Raw genomic sequence first — 21,124 nt, 5'->3', positions numbered from 1 at the left:
ATTTTTAAAAACCTAAAAAAAAATTCAAATTTAACCTGACATCTTGTATTATCATCTGCTAAATCTGGCAACCTTAAGATTCCTTCAAGACTCAGCTCCTAGGCTCTTCCTCTAGTGGCTAAGTTCAGACCCATCTGGAAACTAAGACAGTAGATTAAGTACATTACGGGACTGGAGAGCCTTTTTATTCCATCTCTCTACTTCCCGGTGGGACCTGCCATCACTCTCTGGCCAACCCATTGGAGGAAGGCAAGCACTTCATGGGCAGGAAGTTCTAACCAAAGTCAACGCTTTCCCAAAAGTTAGAAGCTCATTGTTTCCCATCGCTCCCTTCTTCGTTCCTGTTTCTCATAGAGATGAGATCAGCTTAGGAAACTGGATTCTTTGAAACCACAAATCCATCTGAAATGTATTCGTTTCACGATCAATACATTTCAAGACCTGATTATTTTGCAATTATATTGATGCTGAAAATGTTAAATATTAACCAGATAACCAAAAATTTATCTTTCGATATCTTACACCACAGACAAGAATTTCAGACTGTACCCCAGTGACCGGAAACTTTGAAAAATCCTTTGCCTGGGAATTCCCTCGCTGTCCAGTGGTTAGACTGCAGGGGATACGGGTTCCATCCCTGGTTGGGGAAATTTAAGACCCCGCCTGCCACGCAGCGCGGCCAAAAAAAAAACAAAAGAAAAGAAAAGTCCTTTGCCTAAAGAAGTGTATTGACTGACATGTTGAAAATAGCGGGTTTACTTCTGTAACTAAGGAAGAGAAAGGAGGGAGAGAGGAAGGGGAGGAAGAAAGGAGAGGAAGGAGAGAAGTTGGTGCTCTCTCTGGTACCTCATCATCTGGGGGCAGAAGTCAAACACTGACTCTGAAAAATAGTGTCAGAAAGTCGCTGCCTGTAGCCAACGCTCCCGGTAATTTTAACAACGCCAGGGAAGGGAGTAGTGAAAACCACCAAGACTGACCCAGCACAGATGCTTGATAGATGTTTACTGAGTGAATAAGTGAAGGACCACCACCCGAGCCCCATCGTTGCCAAAGCCCACTCTGGTTACAAACCCGATTCCCTTAGAAGTGAAGAAACGCACCAAAAAGAACTGGTGCAGCAGCCCTTCGTCCAGAGCCGGCCGGGACTCTAAAAGCCACCTCGTGGAAGGTATTCCTTTAATTGCAGGTGTTTGTTTCCTTTGGCACAGTGATATGTAATTTCCCATTTTTAGAACAATGCTCCCAAGAAGAGTCACAAAAACAGCCTTCAGAGGGGGCGGATTTCTTCCTGGCCGCGGCTACAGCTCTGTAAAACAACAATAACAAAGGGATTTTTATTCAAAACACTGTTTGCATCTCTCCATCAAATCGGGAGGCCTTTTGTTAACTTTTCACAGGCTGAACAAAAAAGGTCCCCCCACCCCTTGGAAGAGCACCTCAACAAACTCTTACTTTGGGGAGGGGCCTATAGGGAAACGATTCCGCTGTGGGATCTGTTTGGGTTTTGACACGCCTCCCTCTGTGGGTTCCCGTGTCGCAAGGGTGGAAAGGAAGCTTGTAGAAGGCCAGTGTCTGTCCTTCGGGTGCCCTGTGCAAGTCTGAGGCCAGAAGAGGACAGTGTGTTCTTGAGAATGTGCCAATAGCAGGCCGAAGGAGGTGCGGAACCAGGGCGGGATGAGATGCACGCCCTCTGGTCTTAGCCATTAAGGAATCCCTTTCATCATCTCCAAACTGACTTTCTCCCTGCTTCGTAAACTCAGAAGAGTGGCTCCCAGATTTGAGGACTCCTTCACCCTCTTCCCCATCTACCTGCACCTTCCTTCCATCCCACCACCTCCACCCTGAGGTGCACCCAACTCATCTCCACCTGGACCCGCACGTTTCTCTCCTCACTGGCCTCCTGACCGAGTCGATTTCCCTCCCACGTGGGTGTGCACGTCCGGGCTTCCTCGTACACCTCCCTACTCAAAAATGTTCCACGGGGGTTTCCCTGGTGGCGCAGTGGTTGAGAGTCCGCTTGCCGATGCAGGGGACACGGGTTCGTGCCCCGGTCTGGGAAGATCCCACATGCCGCGGAGCGGCTGGGCCCGCGAGCCATGGCCGCTGAGCCTGCGCGTCTGGAGCCTGTGCTCCGCAACGGGAGAGGCCACAGCAGTGAGAGGCCCGCGTACCGCAAAAAAAAAAAAAAAAAAAAAAAAAAAAAAGAAGGTAGAGGGATTTGAGCTCCTGGAATATCAGGATACACGATGAAGTTCTCTTTAAAATATGGTATCTAAGGCTTCTGTGTTTGGGAGGAGTAGCAGGTGAAACAGTAAGCTTTGATGGTGAACCAAGAATCACTCTGAGGGCTTCCCTGGTGGCGCAGTGGTTGAGTCCGCCTGCCGATGCAGAGGACGCGGGTTCGTGCCCCGGTCCGGGAAGATCCCACATGCCGCGGAGCGGCTGGGCCCGTGAGCCATGGCCGCTGAGCCTGCGCGTCCGGGGTCTGTGCTCCGCAACGGGAGAGGCCACAACAGTGAGAGGCCCGCGTACCGGAAAAAAAAAAAAAAAAAAAGAATCACTCTGAGATCCCAAGCCGAGTGGCAAGAGCTTGGATTGTGGAGCTCGAGCCCCGGCCCCGGCACCTACTAGCTGTGAGTCTCAGACAAGCTAGTGAACCTCTCGAAGCCTCAGTTTCCTCACGTGTAAAATGAGAATAATCCCTGGCCGACAGGTGAGTTTGGGTGGATGAAGTGAAATAATCTGTATAAAGCACCTGGCACATAGAAGGTATTCAATACATTATTATTGTTGTTATTACTTCACTTGGACATAAGAATCTGCGTCTTTTCATTGTTTTTAATCGAAGCATAACATATATAAAGTACATAAAACTCACTCATCTTAAATGGACAGCTTGATAATTATTTACGTTTATATGCACGTGTATACCCACCACCCCAGTCCAGAGACAGACTATTTCTGCAGCCCAGAAAGTTCCCCCTTGCACATCTCAATCCATATGCCCACCAGCTACGACCATGATTTGACCCATATCTTTGCTTTGCCTCTTCTTGAATTTCATACGAATGGACTCAGACAATGTGTCTTCTGTCATGGTTGTGTGTGTAGCACTCCCTTGTATGAATGTACCACAATCTATGTCCCATCTTCTGTTGATGGGATTTGGAGACAACTCCTTTGAACATTCTTTTTTTTTTTTTAATCTTTTGTCCACACCACGTGGCATGTAGGATCTTAGTTCCCCGACTAGGGATCGAACCTGTACCCCCTGCCGCGGAAGCACAGAGTCCTAACCACTGGACCGCCAGGGAATTTCTCCTTTGAACACTCTGTACATATCCTTTTGTCAGCTCAGGCACTGGGTTTGTGTACCTGGGAGTGGAATTACTGGGTTCTAGCCTGGGAAAGGTTTAGCTTTACTAGAATCTGCCCAACAATTTTCCTAAGCGGCTGTGCCGTTCCTACATCCCGCACAGCAATGCGTGAGGGTTCCAGTGGCCCCTTGTCTTCAGTGACGCCTGGGGCCCGCTCTTAGTTTTGCCATTCTGGTGGCTGTGTAGTGGGAGCTTCCTGTGGTTTTAATTTGCATTTTCCTGATGAGTAATGATGTTGAGCACCTTTTCATAGTTTCTTTGACCATCTGGATATGCTCTTTTGTGAGTGTCCGTGAGGTTTTTGCCCAGTTTTTATTGGGTCATTCGCCTTTTTCTTACTGATTTATAGTGGCTCTTCATTTACTCTGGAAATGAACACCTTGCCAGTTATATGTACTGCAGACATCTTCTTCTGAGACTGAGACTCGCCTTTTCATGTTTTTAATGGTGCCTTTTAAAATTTATTTTTTATTGAAGTATAGTTGATTTACAATGCTGTGTTAGTTTCAGGTGTACAGCAAAGTGATTCAGACACACACACACACACACACACACATATACACACATATATATTCTCTTTCAGACTCTTTTCCAGTATACGTTATTACAAGATATTGAATATAGTTCCCTGTGCTATATAGTAGAGCTTTATTGTTTATCTATTTTATACATAGTAGCGTTTATCTGTCAATCCCAAACTCCTAATTTATCCCTCCCCTCCCTTTTCCCTTTGGTAACCACAAGTTTGTTCTCCATGTCTGTGAGTCTATTTCCATTTTGTAAATAAGTTCATTTGTATCATTTTTTTAGATTCCACATATGAGCGATATCATATGATGTTTACCTTTCTTTGTCTGACTCACTTCATTTAGTAGGATAATCTCTAGGTCCATCCATGTATGTGCAAATGGCATTATTTCATTCTTTTTTATGGCTGAGTAACATTCCATTGTAAATACATGCATATATACCCACATCTTCTTTACCCATTCCTCTGTCGGTGGACATTGAGGTGCTTCCATGCCTTGGCTGTTGCGAATAGTGCTGCAATGAACGTTGGGGTGCACGTATCTTTTTGAATTAGCGTTTTCGTCTTTTCATGTTTTTCATGGTACCTTATTATGAAGAGAGCCTTCTGATTTTGATACAGTCCAATGCAGCCATTTTTCTCCTATGGTTAGAAGTGCTTTTGGTGTTCTCTTTTAGAAATGTTTACCTACCCCCGCGGCCATGAATACACTCTATGCTAATTTCTTTTCATCGTGTGTTCGTGGTGTCTCCCTCTCGAGCTGGAGAGAACTGAGAGGTTGTTAGTTCAATGAGGAGCAAAGGTCTCACAGAAAAAATGAAGCATGATAACGCTCACACGGTAACGACTGCCTAAGGCTTCGGACCATCCAGCCTGTTACCTTAAAGCCACTTGGTGGCATTAGCAGGCACCACTGCTGACTGGCTGCACTGCTGAAATTCCATAGGAGGAGCTGCAGAGGAGCGGCGTCTTCCAGAGTGACCAAGGAAGGGGGATGGCAATCCCCCCAGCGCTGGTTTATACTCTCAGGCCAGCAGCTCGCTTTCACAACCCACACCGTGATCACCTTACAAACACATCCTTCTCCACCCTAGCGACGTTTTCTCTCCCCATTTATATACCTTTTTCCCATGCATTTCCTGTGCTCCCTGAATTTTCCCTTTCATCATCATTTGTCTAATCACTTATCATCTCGGGCGCATTTGTTATACATTTGCCTCTTAAATCATTTCTTTCCTTCTGGCTCTCCTTCCCTAAAGCAGGGTTTCTCAGCCTCAGTACTACTGACATTTTGAACCGGATACTTCTGTGTCGTGGGGGCCGGTGCCTACACTGTAGGATGCACGGCTCTCCCTGTTTCTCTCTTTTCCTTCCTACCTTTCTTCTCAGTGTCAATCAAGAGGCCCGCGGGAAAAGTGAGGGGGTGGCTGAGAGGTGAATCATAGCTTTCTCAAGCTCAAAGGGGCCTCAGATACGATCTAGCGCAACCTCCACTTTTACAGATGAGGAAACGGATTCGAGAGGGGGAGGGAGAGGATGCATCCGAGACGAATATGTGGCGGGCTGGGGGAGGGGAGGACGAGTGCCAGGCCAAACAGGAAAGTAAAATTCCAGGGCCTGAAGCAGTATTTCCAGTCCCACCGGGGAACCTGGGATTGCTTCCCACAGCTCGTTTCTTTCTCCAAGCTGTGAGTCCCATTCCAGAAACAACACGGGGCTGCTCAGATGGAGGTGCAGACCCAGATCCAGCATGAGTGCCTGTCCCCGGGAGCCATGCCAGAGCCTCCAGTGGACACAGATGACCACCAGTTCCAACGGGGATGTTTCATGCTGACTAATGCCATGACTGCATCCTAACTTAATCCTATAATCATGAGGTAAATGATGGTCAGGCCACCCGGCCACACCTGTCCCAGTGGAGAAGTTACAGAGCAAGAGACCATGAGAGGGGGAGGGAACCCCAAGACCATGTCAGTCCTGGCCCTGTCTCCAGGAAGACAGGCGATGGGATGCCCAGGGCAGCCGAGAGCCGTCAGCCAGCATCTCTCAAGTCATGGTGGGCGTTAACACTTGTCGAGCCCTTACTGTGCACTGGACGCTGTTCTAAATACCTTGTAAATACATGAATTCAGTCCATCCTCCCCCGGAGACACTGTCATTCTCCCATGTTGGAGATGCGGGTATGGGGCCTGGGGAAACCTTGGTCAAGCAGCAGTTGCTCTCCTGGAGCATCTTTATGGGGTGACAAGTCAACACAAATCACCCTGCTCCTTACTTGTAGCTAATGTCAACCTCACCCCCCTCAGACACACGTGGACCCCCTGGTGTGTAAAAGCCTGGTGTGTAAAAGCCAAGATATATATACACACAGTGGAATACTACTCAGCCATAAAGAAAAGAATGAAATAATGCCATTTGAAGCAAAATGGATGGACCTAGAGATTATCATACTAAGTGAAGTAAGTCAGACAGAGAATGACAAATATATGATATCTCTTACATGTGGAATCTAAAATATGATACAAATGAACTTATTTACAAAACAGAAACAGACTCACAGACATGGAGAACAAACCTATGGTTACCAAAGGGGGGAGGGGGGAGAGGGATAAATTAAGAGTATGGGATTAACAAGTACAAAACAGATATAAAATAGATAAACAACAAGGTCCTACTGTACAGCACAGAAAACTATATTCAATATCCTGTAATAAACCATAATGGAAAAGAATCTGAAAAAGTATATATATATATGTATATATATTTGACAAAGAATCTGAAAAATTATATATATATATATATATATATATAACTGAATCACATTGCTGTACACCAGAAACTAACAGAATACTGTAAATCAACTATATTTCAATTAAAAAATTGTTAAATAAAAATAAATTTCGAAAAGAAAGCCTATACCAGGAACTTACGCAAAGCTCTGGGTGGCGGTCAAAATTTTAGTGGTACATGACGAATATTTTGTTTTGTTGTTTTTTGGGGTTTTTTTGCAGTACACGGGCCTCTCACTGTTGTGGCCTCTCCCATTGCGGAGCACAGGCTCCGGACGCGCAGGCTCAGCGGCCATGGCTCACGGGCCCAGCCGCTCCGCGGCATGTGGGATCTTCCCGGACCGGGGCACGAACCCGTGTCCCCTGCATCAGCAGGCGGACTCCCAACCACTGCGCCACCAGGGAAGCCCGATGACGAATATTTTTACTTTAACAGTTATGAACTTGTTTCAGTGCTTATTAGAAAAATTCTGGGTTTCATTTATGGTAATTACATAAAGATTTTTTTTTCTAATTAAATGTAAGGTTTTTTTTTTTAAGTACGGTTTTTAAAATAAATCTATTTAAAGACAGTTATTAAACAAATAGTATACGATGGCATGTGGATGTGGCAGAAATTGTGATGATGGCACTGGAGTGACTTAAGCTTGGGCAACCCTGCCCTGGTCTTGTCACATCTTGAAGACAGCTGACCCCTGCCCGAGCCCCTGCAGGGCTGTGCCTCCCCCCCCCTCCTCTTACGCTGCCCTGCCGTCCTCAGAGCCTCTTTCTCAATAGACTTGAAGATCGTAATCCAATGGCCCTCCGGCTGTCTCTGCCCCTTTCCACATGTGGGTCAGTCACTTTTGGATTCTCTCTGCTTTCTGGTGATGAAAGAGTAATCCAGCAAGGCCGCTAAATGAACTAAAATCCACAAATAAGAGGCCAAGTGTGATGACAGAGAGGAATGAGGAAACCCCACCCCATTCTTTGGACACAGTCCTCGGCCTTCTGCCCCCAGCTGGCCTAACGAGGCACAAGCTGGGGAAACGCCAGCCCCGGGGTCCTCCGCTGAGGACCCCTCCCAGGCGCTGCTCTGTGGGCTGGACGATGTGCTCGAGGACCCTGCACTCTCCACCTCCTGCTGGGGACACAGTGGCAGGGAGCAACCTCGTGGCTCCAAAATCAAGAGCCCACAGGGAGTCCCATGTGTTCGACGGCCCCCTCTGCTCACTCAGCCTCTGATGGTACTGCCTTCCTGGTGGGACAGGAAGGACTGCTCTTCCTTGTCAAATAGAGAAAGTTTTAAAAGAATACTCGTAAATGAGATTGGGTGGACTCACTCAAAGCCCCAGGGATATAATGATAAATAATAAGCTGGGATTTGAACCAACCACCAAAACCCAGTGTCCCCAGAGATGCTCAGAAGACGGGAATGAAACGCTACCCGCCTGCGAGTGCCCGGCTGGCTGCTGCCTCCTTCTGGGCGCTGCCTCCCCCAGAGCTTGGCGGGTACCTGGCCAAGGAAGCCTGAGCCTCTGGGGCCATTGTCCTCCCTCAGAAGAGGATCTCAAAAGCAGAAGGAAATCAGAAACAGCCACACAATGAATACCAGATTCTCCTTTCTCCCTGCCTCGGCTGCCAAGAGATTAAGCAGGGCTGGCTGACAGCGCACCCCACCCAGCAGCTGTTCACCCTCCAGGACGTCCTCGCTACAGGAAAGGCTGTTCCCCCGGGCCTCACTGTTCTCTATTGATGTCCACAGTGTCCAATTTTCCTTCTCCAGATAGATGCTGGTTCCTCGAGGGCATAGACGCATCTGGGGCTTCCTTCCCACAAGGCACAACAGGGACAAGTTACAGGCGCTCTGTGTTTGTTGACTGAGTCGCTGATTGCCTCTGGGCACCCTCCTAAACACTTCACAGGTATAAACTCATTGACTCTCCACAGCCATCCCGTGCCGGAGAAACTATCGTTAGTCCCACTTTAGAGATGTCGAAGCGGGGTCCAGGCGACCCAGCCAATGCGCAGGACTGATCCAATCATGGCAGCTTTCATGGGATCAAATGATTCTGTTCCTCACTTCTTACCAGCATCAGCCTCCCCCAGCGACTCCGTGAACGTGTGTGGAGCCCAAAGCCCTACCCCACGGGCTGGGTAAAGAGGGTGACCACACGGCAGACATGTCCCCTTCAGAACCCACACCCCGAGGCAGCATGTGATGGGGATGGACAGGAAGGAGATTCTGAAGAGGAGACACACAGAACTAGTGTCAGTCTTACCAACTCAGCATCTGAACATTCCTGCTAAGAACTTTTTCTTAAAAATGCATTTTTTTTCCTGTTGGGGCTATTAGTCACTTCAACATAATATTGTGTGCTATGCCTCCTACGTAAGCAGACACGAGCTTCCGAGGTTGTGGAATACTGAGCTCATGCATCTAGTCAAACTGCTGTTTGCTTTTTGCTGCAGCCATAGCTACGATCTGAGTAAACAGAGGAGAAGGTTTGGCTCCCAGTTCTACGAGCTGGGCGCTGCGCCATCATCCCGTGAAACACAAGGGGAAGGATTTCGGAAGTGACAGGCCAGAGCTAATGGGGAAGAAAGTACCATCCTATTCCAGGGGCTACTGAGCAGGGTCCAAACTCCCCATAGAGGGGTGGTGACGGGGCAAGAAGGCATTCCCTTAATCCCTGTGAGAAGCCAGCATGTTTTATAACTGTGGGCAGCGGAGGGAGGAGACAAGCACCGTAACCCACACCCCAGCAGATAAGCTCAGGCTTGGAAGATGCCAGCGAACCCCAGCTTGTAAGTGGGGGACCCTGACCTGGCTCCCAAATCCTCTGTGTGCAGCCCAGGACTCTCCCTCTTCGCCCTGCTGCCCGTCGGCTACAGGATCTGGCAGCTCCATGCTGTGTGCGAAGTGACCTCCACCCTCTGGATTGCATCATGCAATAGCCATGCCCCTGACCACGTCCTGGGTGGCTGCGTCCATCTGAACAAGAAAACTCAGGGATAGGCTTTGTCCTTGGACCTTCCGGTGTATGACCACAGGAACGTGATCTGTCTCTTTAGAGTCTATTATATCAGATGTTAAAATGATGGGTTGATGGAAAGATCAATATCATGAATTCAATCTCTAAGTGAGCCCATTGTCACATCAAGGAAAATGAGGAATCTCTGTCTCTCCTGGGAGTCTTCACCGTCCTCCCCACTTCCCTCCTCCTTCCCCCCAGTCTCAGAAGGCATCTGAGTCTCTTCAGAAAAGCCTCCCCACTTGTTCCAATAACAGCCACCACCTCTTGTGCACTGATCCCATTCCCATACTTCTTTCAGAGCACAGGAATCAACGACCCCATCTTGCTTCAAAATCCCTACCCTCCCTCTCCTGCTGGCTTCTTTTGCTCCGCCTGTAAACATCTTCAAGTCTGTCCCGGATGAAAAGTCAGACCTCCTGTGTCTGCCTCCTGTGCCCAGAGACCGTCCCATCCCTCCTCTTCGCTTTAACTCCAAACTTCCTGGTAGCCCACTTTCATCTCCTGAGCTTCTCCCAGGGATTCCTAAGCCCCTGCCGGGTGCAGCCCAGCCCGGCTACTCGATGGGAACTGCCTCTCAAGGGCCACAGATAGTCTACAAGCATCGAATCCAGCGGCCACTTCTCAACACCCATCCCATTTGACCTCTCTGTAGCAGTGAACCCAACGGAAAAGACTCTTCCTTGTGAGATGTACTTGGGGCCAGCACTGCTTGTTGCTGACTCAAAGCCATTTCCCTTCTCCTTAGCTGGCAGAATCCCAGCTTAGTTCAAGGACAGGAAAGAGATTCTTTTATTTCAGCAAGATGGGCACAGCTTCTGGTCCAAGGGCAGCATGGGTCCTTTCTGACCAGCGGGATATAGGGGGAGATAAACGGGGGTCTTCTGGGGACAACCCCTCTACCACCACCCACCCCCACCAATACGAGGGAGCCGTGAGGACAATGTCTGCCCAGGTTGCTCCCTTTTCTGTCTTTGAACTCAATCGTGTGAGGATGTGATGCCTGAAGCTGAGGGGAGATCAAAAGGACCTCAGTGGCACTGACCAGAGATTTGCTACTGACCATCTCAACCATGAGAAAAAGAATCCCTCTTACTCACAGACACAGAAAACAAACTAATGGTTACCAAAGGGGAAAGGGGGTGGGGGGAAGGATAAATTGAGAGGTTGGGATTAACGTATACACACTACTATGTATAAAACAGATAACCAACAAGGACCTACTGTATAGCACAGGGAACTACACTCAATATTATGTAAGAACTTATAAGGGAAAAGAATCTGAAAAAGAATATATATATTCTGAATTGCTGTGCTGTATACCTGAAACTTACACGATATTGTAAATCAACTATACTTTAATTTTTTAATTTTAAAAATAATCCCTCTTGTCTACATCACCACTGGACACTTTTGCTGTTACCTGCAGCCAAAAGTATACCCTACCAATGTGGTACTCCTCTCTTTTTACTGACACTACCTCCCTATCCCTTGGTCTCAAGTCCCCTTGACAGCCCCTCTGCCACCCCTTGACTATCAGCGTTCTCCTGGCCCCCTGTGCTCCTTAAGTGCATAGCCCCATCAGCCACCTGTTCATCGATTCAAGAAATGCCTGTTGGCACCTTCTCTGTGCCAGGCTGCCCCATAGGCTTGCCACTCCAGTGGGGGAGACAAACAATGAACAAGATGAACAAGTGAAAATGTCAAGTTGTGAACAGTGAGCGCTCTGAGTGAAATGATTGGCTAAAGAGGATGATGAGGGGCTTCCCTGGTGGCGCAGTGGTTGGGAGTCCGCCTGCCAATGCAGGGGACACAGGTTCGATCCCTGGTCCGGGAGGATCCCACGTGCCTCAGAGCAGCGAAGCCCATGCACCACAACTACCGAGCCTGCGCTCTAGAGCTCTCGAGCCGCAACTGCTGAGCCCACGCGCCTAGAGCCCGTGCTCCGCAACGGGAGGGGCCCCCGCAATGAGAAGCCTGCCCACCACAACGAAGGGTAGACCCCTCTCGCCGCAGCTAGAGAAAGGCCCGCGTGCAGCAACGAAGACCCAGCGCTGCCATAAATAAATAAAAATAAATAAAGAGGCGATGAGAAGGATGTTGGGCCTCCTTAGGTCTTGGGCAGGGAGCTGAGAGGGAACACTTAGGCTGAAGTTTGAAGGATGAAAAGAAGCTGGCCATGCAAAGATGAGGCAGAGCATTCCAGACAGTGGGAACCACGATGGACCCAAAGAAGGAAAGACTTGGCGCGTCACGGGGACCCCAAGGAAGCCAGTGAGGCCAAAGAAGAGTGATGGGAGGCGGGAAGTCAGATGAAGGCGAGATCCAGGATAGAAAAGTGTGAGCCTGGGATGGTGGTGATTGTCATGCTAAGTGCAGTTGGAAATCACTGGGTAAGAGTATGAACAGTCAAATTTGTGTTCCTAAAACAAATGGCTGGAATTTGGAGCCAGAGTGGAAGCAGGAGCCCAGTGTGGACTCACAGTCTCCCAGGTGAGAGATGGTGGTGGCTTGGCCTTGGATGGAGGCAGTAGAGATGGAGAGAGATGGTGTGTTTCCTTTGTGATGTAGTCCCAAGATGCACATGATGGGACTTGCTGGTGAGTGGGATACAAGGGATGAGGAAAAGGGAGGCATGGAGGATGACACTCATATGTTCTACCTTGGACACAAAGGAGAGTAGCACAATTTACTGAGATGGAGAAAAGAATCTGGGAGTGAGGGAGGCAAGCCATTTTTGGAGTTTCATTTTGGAAATGCTGAGTTTGAAATGCCTCCAGAGACATCCAAGTGAAGGGAGCAAGGCTGGAGCTCAAGGAATTGAGAATTTGGAGATTATCAGCCTAGAAACGGTCTTTAAAGTCACAGGAATTGATGCGATCCATTGAGTAAAGCATAGAAAGAATAGAATAGGGCTTTTCAGGTTAGAAGTATCATTTATTTTTCACTTCCTCTCTTCTCTTCATGTGTTAGAATGCCACATCCTATTAGTTCTAAATGCAGAACACTTCTTAAAGCTGTCCTCTCTCCCTTGCCATGGCTCGTGCCCTTCCAGCCTTCACCGTGCCTCCCCCGGAGATTTTCAACCAACACCTGGCCTTTGGTCCCTCCAGTTCACCTTTCACTCTGTCACCTGTGGGGTCTGCCTCTGCTCAGCTGGAGTAAAACTGAAACCAGAGCGTCCAGGAGGGGACCGCAGAGAAGCAGTCATGGAACGACACCAGGCTGGAATGGCGTCACCTAGACCTGAGCTGGAGAGGCACGAGCAACAGAGAGAGAACCAGGTGCCCATGTCAGTAACCACGGCAACCGGGGAGGGCACGGCAGATGCTGGCCATACATCCTATTAAGCATCCATCTCTGGCCGGGGTTGGCTTTATTGGCACAGTTCACTCGCACCAGCCTATACCCAGCATGCCAGGGGGCCCTCTCTAAAGCAGACAATAGCAACAATAACAAGAATAGCAATGGCTAACGTTTATTGAGCACTTACAACGTGCCAGGCACCGTGCCAAACACTTCACATATGGTCCCTCATTTAATAACACAACCCTATCTACAAGGCAAGGGGAAAACTGAGGCTAAGGAAGAACAGCTTGTAGGGGGTGGGGGGGCTGGAACTGGATGCAGGCAGCCCCTCTCTGGAGCCAGAGGTCCTACCCACGATGCTGCACAGCCTGTTCCTTTGCATTGTCTGCAGAAGGGGTTAGTGGATTAAGGGTCTGTTAGATTCCTGTAGTTTCTTGCTAGTTGCTATTATTTGAGGGGTGGGGAAGGTGGGAAGGAACTGGCAGAACAGTCTCCTAGCGACCGCCTCATTAGAACCATCACAGTCCCTGCCATGTTTTTATCTTGGAGACCCAGCTAGTCAATAGCAGAGCCAGGATTTGAACCCAGGACTTGAACTTGGCACTGCACCACTGTCTTCCAAGAAGGTCACAGTCTGGTGTCCACAGGAGGGGAGAGAGCCCTCAGGGGGGTTTCAGCTCACCCAGAGGAGTGGGAACTGGAGGAGACTGGAAGCAGGAGCTGGAGTTTGAATTGTAGGTCCGGATGTAGGGGCGCCGCTCCTGGAACACATCTCAGCAGGAGGACTGTGTCTAAACGCACTGCCATGTGCCCAGTCAGAAGCTCTAAGTTAACTCTGAGGCCACCAAAGGGTCTGGAAAGAATACCATCTTCCACCACCAGCCAGCACCCTCAGAATGACCATGGACAGAGAGACTGTGGAAAACCAAACCATCGAAATAACAACGCGAGGTGTGAATAAGAAGACATCAGGAACTATGCGCAATATTCAGTAATAAACTATAAGGGAAAAGAATCTGAAAAAAAGAATAGATATATCTGAGTCACTTTGCTGTACACCTGAAACTAACACAACATTGTAAGTTAACTATACTTCAATTAGAAAAAGAAAAAAAAAGGACATCTCTGCCACTTTATCCTTTGGCATCAGGGACAAGGGAGCATCCCCGAACCCAGAGGGTAAGTGAGCCCTTTACGGCCACCCGACCTCCAGGTCCTGTTCCACCAACCCTATCACTAAGGGCCCTTGAGGACACCAGAGCATCACTTCACCTTAGAATAAGGCTTAGTTTGTAAGCGACAGCAGTGAGAGCTGCCCACCAAGAATAAGGACAGGGCTACTTCCTCACCGCCCGGGGCCAGAACATCAGAGCCGCAAGGGGCTTTAGTGATGGTCCCCCTCAGTCCCCTCACCAGAGGGGTCACCCGGTGCAGGGGTGTTTTGAGACAGGAGAGTCTGATGCGAGCCTCAGGCAATGGCCATTTCTGGCAACTAACCCACCCTCTGTGCAGACCCCTGCCAAAGCATGCCACGTCAGCCCTCATAATGAACAAAGCCAAGCTTTGTAAGCACTGAATGACTTTGGAGGGTGGGAGGAGGGAAAAACATTGGCCAGTACTCACGTTACTCACTTTACAGCTCTGATTTCCTTCCCCTGCGTATCAGAGGGAGTTCTGGCTCTACCTGGCTCCTGCCTGTGTCAGAAGAGCAGGAGCTGACTCTGTCTCCTCCATTTCCCCAAGCCTAGCAGGTGTGGAACCTGAACCACCTGCCCCAGACCCACCTGGGGGCCTGATCACATCAAATTCCTGGCCCCCCCTTCAGATCTACTGACTCAGACCCTCCAGGATGGGGCCCAGGAATCTGTATGTGTCCAGAACCCCAGCTGATTCTGAGACTCACTGCCGTGCTGACTCCTTTATTTAACCGTGGCCCGTCCCACTGGGGAAATCAGCCAGGCCCTGATGGGGACCACAGGGAGGGGAACCAACCATCCTGGTGTGGACTGAGGGGTTTCCTGGGACATGCGACTTCCAGGGCTAAAACCAGGACAGTCCAGGGCAAGCTGGGATGCCTGGTTATCCTATAGCCCCTTCAAAACCCCACGCAAGGACGCATCTCCAAATCACTCCAAATCACTCGTACTTGGGATTGGAATGGTGTTGGGACGCTCTCAGAGCCGAACGTGAGCGTGGGTGATATGCTGAGACTTCACAACGCTTCAAAGGAAAAAAGGAAGTCAGACCATGAGGAACTGACTCAGGGGCTCTAGAAAAGGGCCCATCTTCCCCAGACTGTCCCCTCCCCAAAACCTACCATTGCCACTGTGTGCTGAAAGAAGCAAACACCTACGCTGAGCTTACTGTTCCCTCAGGATCAGAGGGGTCACCCTGGGCAGGAGGAGGTCATGAGAATCATGGGGTTCAGAGGAGAACCAGAACGTCTCCTGGAGATCAGACAGCCCTGGTCCCCCATTTCTCAGATGAGAAAACTAAGGTCCAGAGGACCACATGATTGGCAGGGTCACACAGCTAACAGCCCAAAGGTGACCTCAGTCTTCCTGTTCTCCACACTCCTCCACAAGCCCTTCTGCTGGGCAAAAAAAATGACCCGTGCAGGAAGGGAAACTAGAAATGTTAATTGAGGAGGGGGCTGGACGCATAGACTGATCAGAGCAAAAGAGTGTGTGAGGGATCATGGTGCTCTAACCCATGTTACAGATGAGGAAACTGAGGCACACAGAGGTCCAAGGTAGTTCCCACGGTTACATACAGGAAACCTGTCTTGCAGGTCACTTAATGCCTGTCCACAGTGGCTATAGAAGTGGATTCGCCAGCAGATCTTAAGGTTTGCTGTATCTGAAATGAGGGACTCACGTGACAGTGTCCAGCAGAAATGTGGGCTGGACCACAAAGAGCTGGACGCTTGGATCCAGAGACCCTGTCCCGAAGCCTTCAGCCTGGGAGAGCTTTCCAGAAAGAGTGCATACCCAGGCCAAGTGGGGCTTACCTTGGAGAGGGCATCGGGGGTGATGCCCACTTTTCCCTTTCAACAGTTTTGAGTTGTCTGAAATAATTGGTAAAAACTTGGCTTTTTTGTCATATCTTTAAAAAATGATCATACAGCCCAGGGAACAGTATTCACTATCTTGTAATAAACTATAATGGAAAAGAATTTTTTTAAATATATATGTGTATATGTGTAACCAAATCACTTTGCTGTACACCTGAACCTAACACAGTATTGTAAACCAACTATCCTTCAATAAAAAAAGAAAAAAATGATTCAAGGGAAAATAAGCCTTTCTTTAGTGGATAGAGAAGAGCAGGAAGCTAAGCCCTGAGCTTTGGAAGCAGAGAGGTGAGGACAGTGGGATTTTAAGGTTGAGGATGAGATTACAGAAAGAAGATCAGGGCTTCCCTGGTGGCGCAGTGGCTGAGAATCCGCCTGCCAATGCAAGGGACACGGGTTCGAGCCCTGGTCCGGGAAGATCCCACATGCCGCGGAGCAACTAAGTCCGTGCACCACAACTATTGAGCCTGCGCTCTAGAGCCCGCAGGCCACAACTACTGAGCCAGTGTGCCACAACTACTGAAGCTTGTGCACCTGGACCCCAAGCTCCAAAACAACAGAAGCCACGACAATGAGAAGCCCACGCACCGCAATGAAGAGTAGCCTCTGCTCACTGCAACTAGAGAAAGCCCGCGCACAGCAGCAAAGACGCAACACAGCCAAAAATAAAAAGTAAATAAATAAATAAATTTATAAAAGAAAGAAAGAAAGAAAGAAGATCAAAGGATCCCCCACCCCACTAACTGGAGGGAAGGTGGTTGGGATGTCCTGGAGAGGGGGTGTCTGTATCGCAGTAGGGTTGGAATCTAAATTGCCTTTTTAAGCACATTAAGATTATTTAATCTGGAGATCATAAGACATTTCCAATTTTCATACTCAAGAGTAAGAGAAGGACAATACCTAAGGATTTTAGAACTAATTTCGAAAAAAGTGTTTTGAGTTCTCCATAATTGAGAATTCAAAAATATTCCCTCCAAGTCCATGACAAAATGGGAACAATCTTCCAGGAATGGACGTCTCTGTGGTTGGCCCAGTAAAACCTTGGCGTTGTGGAACCCTCGGGGAATGAATGAGTCACTTTATAGAGTAGAATTTCCTGAATGGCTGAAGATGAAACCTTTAAGGGATAGACATTTAAAGTTTTAAATAGAAGTCTTTCTAAAACGGCCTCTTGGCCTCCTGCATTCTAAAACAGGGTAGCTGGGACCTCGTCTCAGCAACCCCATTGCTAGGTGGCACCCTAGGGCTTAAGAGGGCCTGAAACTACTCCACTTTCAGTATCTTACATGCAGAACTTTCCCTCTATAACCCTCCTACACTGCTGGTAGGAATGTAAGTTGGTGCAGCCACTATGGAAAACAGTGTGGCACTTCCTCAGAAAACTAAAAATAGAATTAACATATGATTCAGCAATATTCCTGGACAAAACTATAATTCAAAAAGATACATGCACGCTTATGTTCATAGCAGCACTATTCACAATAGCCAAGACATGGAAGCAACCTAAATGTCCATCGACAGATGAATGGATGAAGAAGATGTGGTACATATAGACAATGGAATACTACTCAGCCATTAAAAAGAACGAAATAATGCCACTTGCAGCTACATGGATGCAACTAGAGATTATCATGCTAAGTTAAGTAAGTCAGAAAGACAAATACCATATGATATCACTTATATGTGGAATCTAAAACATGGCACAAATGAACCTATCTACAAAACAGAAACAGACTCACAGACATAGAGAACAGACTTGTGGTTGCCAAGGGGGAGGTTGGTGGGGGAGGGAAGTGTGGGATTAGCAGATGTAAACTATTATATATAGGATGGATAAAAAACAAGGACCTACTGTATAGCACAGGGAACTATATTCAATAGCCTGGGATAAACCATCATGGAAAAGAATATTAAAAAAAGAATGTGTGTGTGTGTATAACGGAGTCACTTTTCTGTACAGCTGAGATTGCCACAACATGGTAAATCAATTATACTTCAATAAAATAATTAACAAAAAAAAAAAAAGGACTTTCCCTCTATAACCACAGACCCCCGCCCAGCCACCGGCTGTTCCTCACTCCCACCACACCTGCCCTCCCCTCTCATTTCATCTCTGGTCTCTAGCCCTACACCTCATCCCTCCTTAGGACTAACAGTTATTGAAAACTCAGCTGCCACGCCCAGTGGGTCAGCAGTTTTCTCTGTCCCTATTTATTAAAGCTACAGAACTGAAAACTACTGAAGAAAGTCATGGAAGTGTGTTATAAATTATCATAGCAACGGCCCATGTTCATTCAACATAGGACACTTTCATTTATAAATTATTATAAATCACTTACACCCCCGAAGTAACCAGCATAGGCAGTTTTAGCCACATTTTTATGATGAAACTAAGGTCTACAGGTTAGAGGAGCTTCATAAGGTCACCTGACCAATAAATGGCGGGTGGATAACGTGAATCCAGGTCCTCTTACTCCAAATCCACATATTTTGCTACTTTTTGAATCACCAACTCTGAAAATATCTGCTATCTAAAATCTGCCAAAAGAATGGGCAGAATAAGTAAAAACTGGCAATCCAGCTGAGCTCCTTTGATAAGAAGGTCAGTGGAATCAAGCCTGAAAATGACTTTTTACTCCCATGAGTGTTAAATCGTTGCTCATGCAAATCACTGTAATTGTTAATTGCAAGGAAGTGTTGGGTATACACAAGCCACCAACGCATTTCTGCGGATGAACCAAAGGGTGATGTGGTTTTAAAGGGTTTGCACTATAAGTGTGAGCAGTCCCTAATGGAAGAAATCCAAGGTGAGGGTGAAGGTGTCATTCTCTCTGTTTTTGTCTCCAAGTCCTATAGACCAGGAATGTGTTTCTAATGATGTATCCATCTTTAGCTATTCCAGGACAACACAAAAGTGCCTTACGTTGAAACAAGTTAATTATACAGAATAGTAGCCATCTGGATTTTTGCAACCCTTATCACGCCTCGCCTCAATAGAATGTTCCAAGAAGACAAGGACTTGATTTTGCTCATTGCTATGCCCAGGGTCTGGAACATAATGGGCTTTCAATAAATACTGGTTAGATCAATGAATGAAACAAAAACGTGTCAATTCAAACATGCCGGGACTTCCCTTGTGGCGCAGTGGTTAAGAATCCGCCTGCCAATGCAGGGGACATGGGTCCGAGCCCTGGTCCGGGAAGACCCCACATGCCACGGAGCAGCAAGCCCGTGCGCTACAACTACTGAGCCTGTGCTCTAAAGCCCGCATGCCGCAAGTACTGAAGCCCGTGCGCCTAGAGTCCGTGCTCCACAACAAGAGAAGCCACTGCAATGAGAAGCCCGCGCACCGCAACGAAGAGTAGCCCCCGTTCACCGCAACTAGAGAAGGCCCGCACGCAGCAACAAAGACCCAACGCAGCCAAAAATAAAAATAAAATAAAAAATTTTTAAATATCCCTGATCCAGTATTTGTGATCGTTTAAACAGAGGCTATTAAGCAAATTGATCGTATATCTAAAATGAGGAAGCATTTAAACTATGTGGGATAATAAACTATTTACAAACAACATGCCTGCTAATTATGAATCATTTGTATACTCATTAAGGTCCCCAAGTTTCTCTTCTAAAAGACCTAGTTTACTTGGTGGTTATGCAAAGCCTAGGTCCTTCCTCTCAGCTTAGTTCAATTACACTTAGTATAGTCTTCAAAGTAATATAATTGCATTTCTTTAAAAGAAAATTCATATTCTACAATTCAAACTTTTGCAGTGATCTCACCAGAAAGCATATCCTATAAACATCTTAAATTCTCGATGGCTAGCCCAGCATTCCAAAAATGCATCTTGAAACACTCAAGCCTTTTGACACTGAGGAATGCATGCTAGCAGCTGTAGTTGGTTGGAAAAAAAAGATGGACACGCTCTCAGGCAGTTTCCACATACCCTGCTAGAACTTGCTGCAGTGTCTTCCTTTCCTCCATGTATCTATCGAGTGGCCCAGATCTGCCATTTTCACCATCAAATTGTTGCACACGCTTTACTCTTTTGAAGTTCAGTTCAGCTCAGTAAACATTTCCTGCAGCCTGATCCTGGGTCAGACCCAGCCCCGGTACTGAGGGCTCAAGGATGAGAAAACATGTAGTCCCTCCCCTCCAGAATCTTCTTCCATTGGGGAGAATTATATGAGTTATATTCCTTATATTGGGATTATATTGACATAACCAGACTGTAATGAGAGCTATGGGCTCTCACAGCATAACGAGCTGTGTGGGTACAAGTAAAGGAACAGGTCATTCCACAAGAGGGAGAGGTGTCAGGGACAGAGAAGGTGACACGTGAAACCATTCAAGTTTACTAAGTGGACAACACGGGGAAAGCAGAAAGTACAGCTCATCCACGTATGAGCGCTGGATCATAAACCAAAAATTACACGGAAAAACCCCGTAGAGATTAGAAAACACTCCTGTAACTAGGGCTCTGGTTCCTAGCCACCAAAACCACAAAAGTTGAGAAGTTTAAAACTCATCACATCATCCAATTGCTTTGTCATGCAGCCACGGAGTGAGGCTTGAGTGCTGAGTAAAGGGTCCAATGAGTGGCCATCGCAGGTGGGCAGGTCAATAACTTTGTGAATGACCATTTGCAGCAGATCATCATCTCCTGACAACCTTCAACTCATCTCTGTTCTTTCCGGGTGGGGGAGGGGGGAGCAGTGGGACTTCTAAACAGCCCAGTTATCCACAATAACCCTGTGCTAACCCAGTTGGTGAATGTCAATTCAATACATAGATAATACGAGATGATGGGTCTGTTGCAACCCCTCGGGCCTAACCCTCCCTGCCACGCCCCAGATGCCGGCTTCGCCAGTGGTCTACCACGGCAAGTTAAAGAACTTCTGAGCTTATTTGCACCACTACGGGAGAAGGTGGGCATGAGCGTCAGCCTCCTGCAGCCATAGGGATGAGGACAAAATGGTCACCATCTGGAACTATGGGGATGCCGGCAGTCCTTGCAGGAGTGCTTTCTGGTTGC

At 47.7% G+C, this 21,124-nt stretch overlaps 1 protein-coding gene across 4 annotated transcripts in view; it reads right to left on the bottom strand.

Moving 5' to 3' along the window:
• AHNAK (AHNAK nucleoprotein) overlaps positions 1 to 21,124 on the bottom strand; it is a 110,942-nt gene that overhangs the window by 26,643 nt on the left and 63,175 nt on the right. The window contains exons 6-7 of one of the 4 annotated variants that reach the window (XR_009542346.1): positions 8,765 to 8,919; positions 986 to 1,306 (exon numbers count right to left, since the gene is read on the bottom strand). The exons of 1 other annotated variant lie outside the window; for it this stretch is intronic. Coding sequence is in view for 2 of the 3 variants with exons in the window: in XM_060158958.1 (XP_060014941.1) it covers positions 7,452 to 7,558 (107 nt within the window). In the remaining variant the exon portion in view is untranslated. Of the gene's footprint in view, positions 1 to 985; positions 1,307 to 7,445; positions 7,559 to 8,764; positions 8,920 to 21,124 lie in introns of those variants that run through there. 2 more of the 4 variants (XM_060158960.1, XM_060158958.1) reach the window with 2 other exon arrangements.

Source organism: Lagenorhynchus albirostris, chromosome 9 (genome assembly GCF_949774975.1).
Source record: "Lagenorhynchus albirostris chromosome 9, mLagAlb1.1, whole genome shotgun sequence".
In the NCBI taxonomy this organism is placed as follows: Eukaryota; Metazoa; Chordata; class Mammalia; order Artiodactyla; family Delphinidae; genus Lagenorhynchus; species Lagenorhynchus albirostris.
Note: the sequence above shows the minus strand (reverse complement) of the source record. Positions and strands in the feature narration are given on the sequence as shown.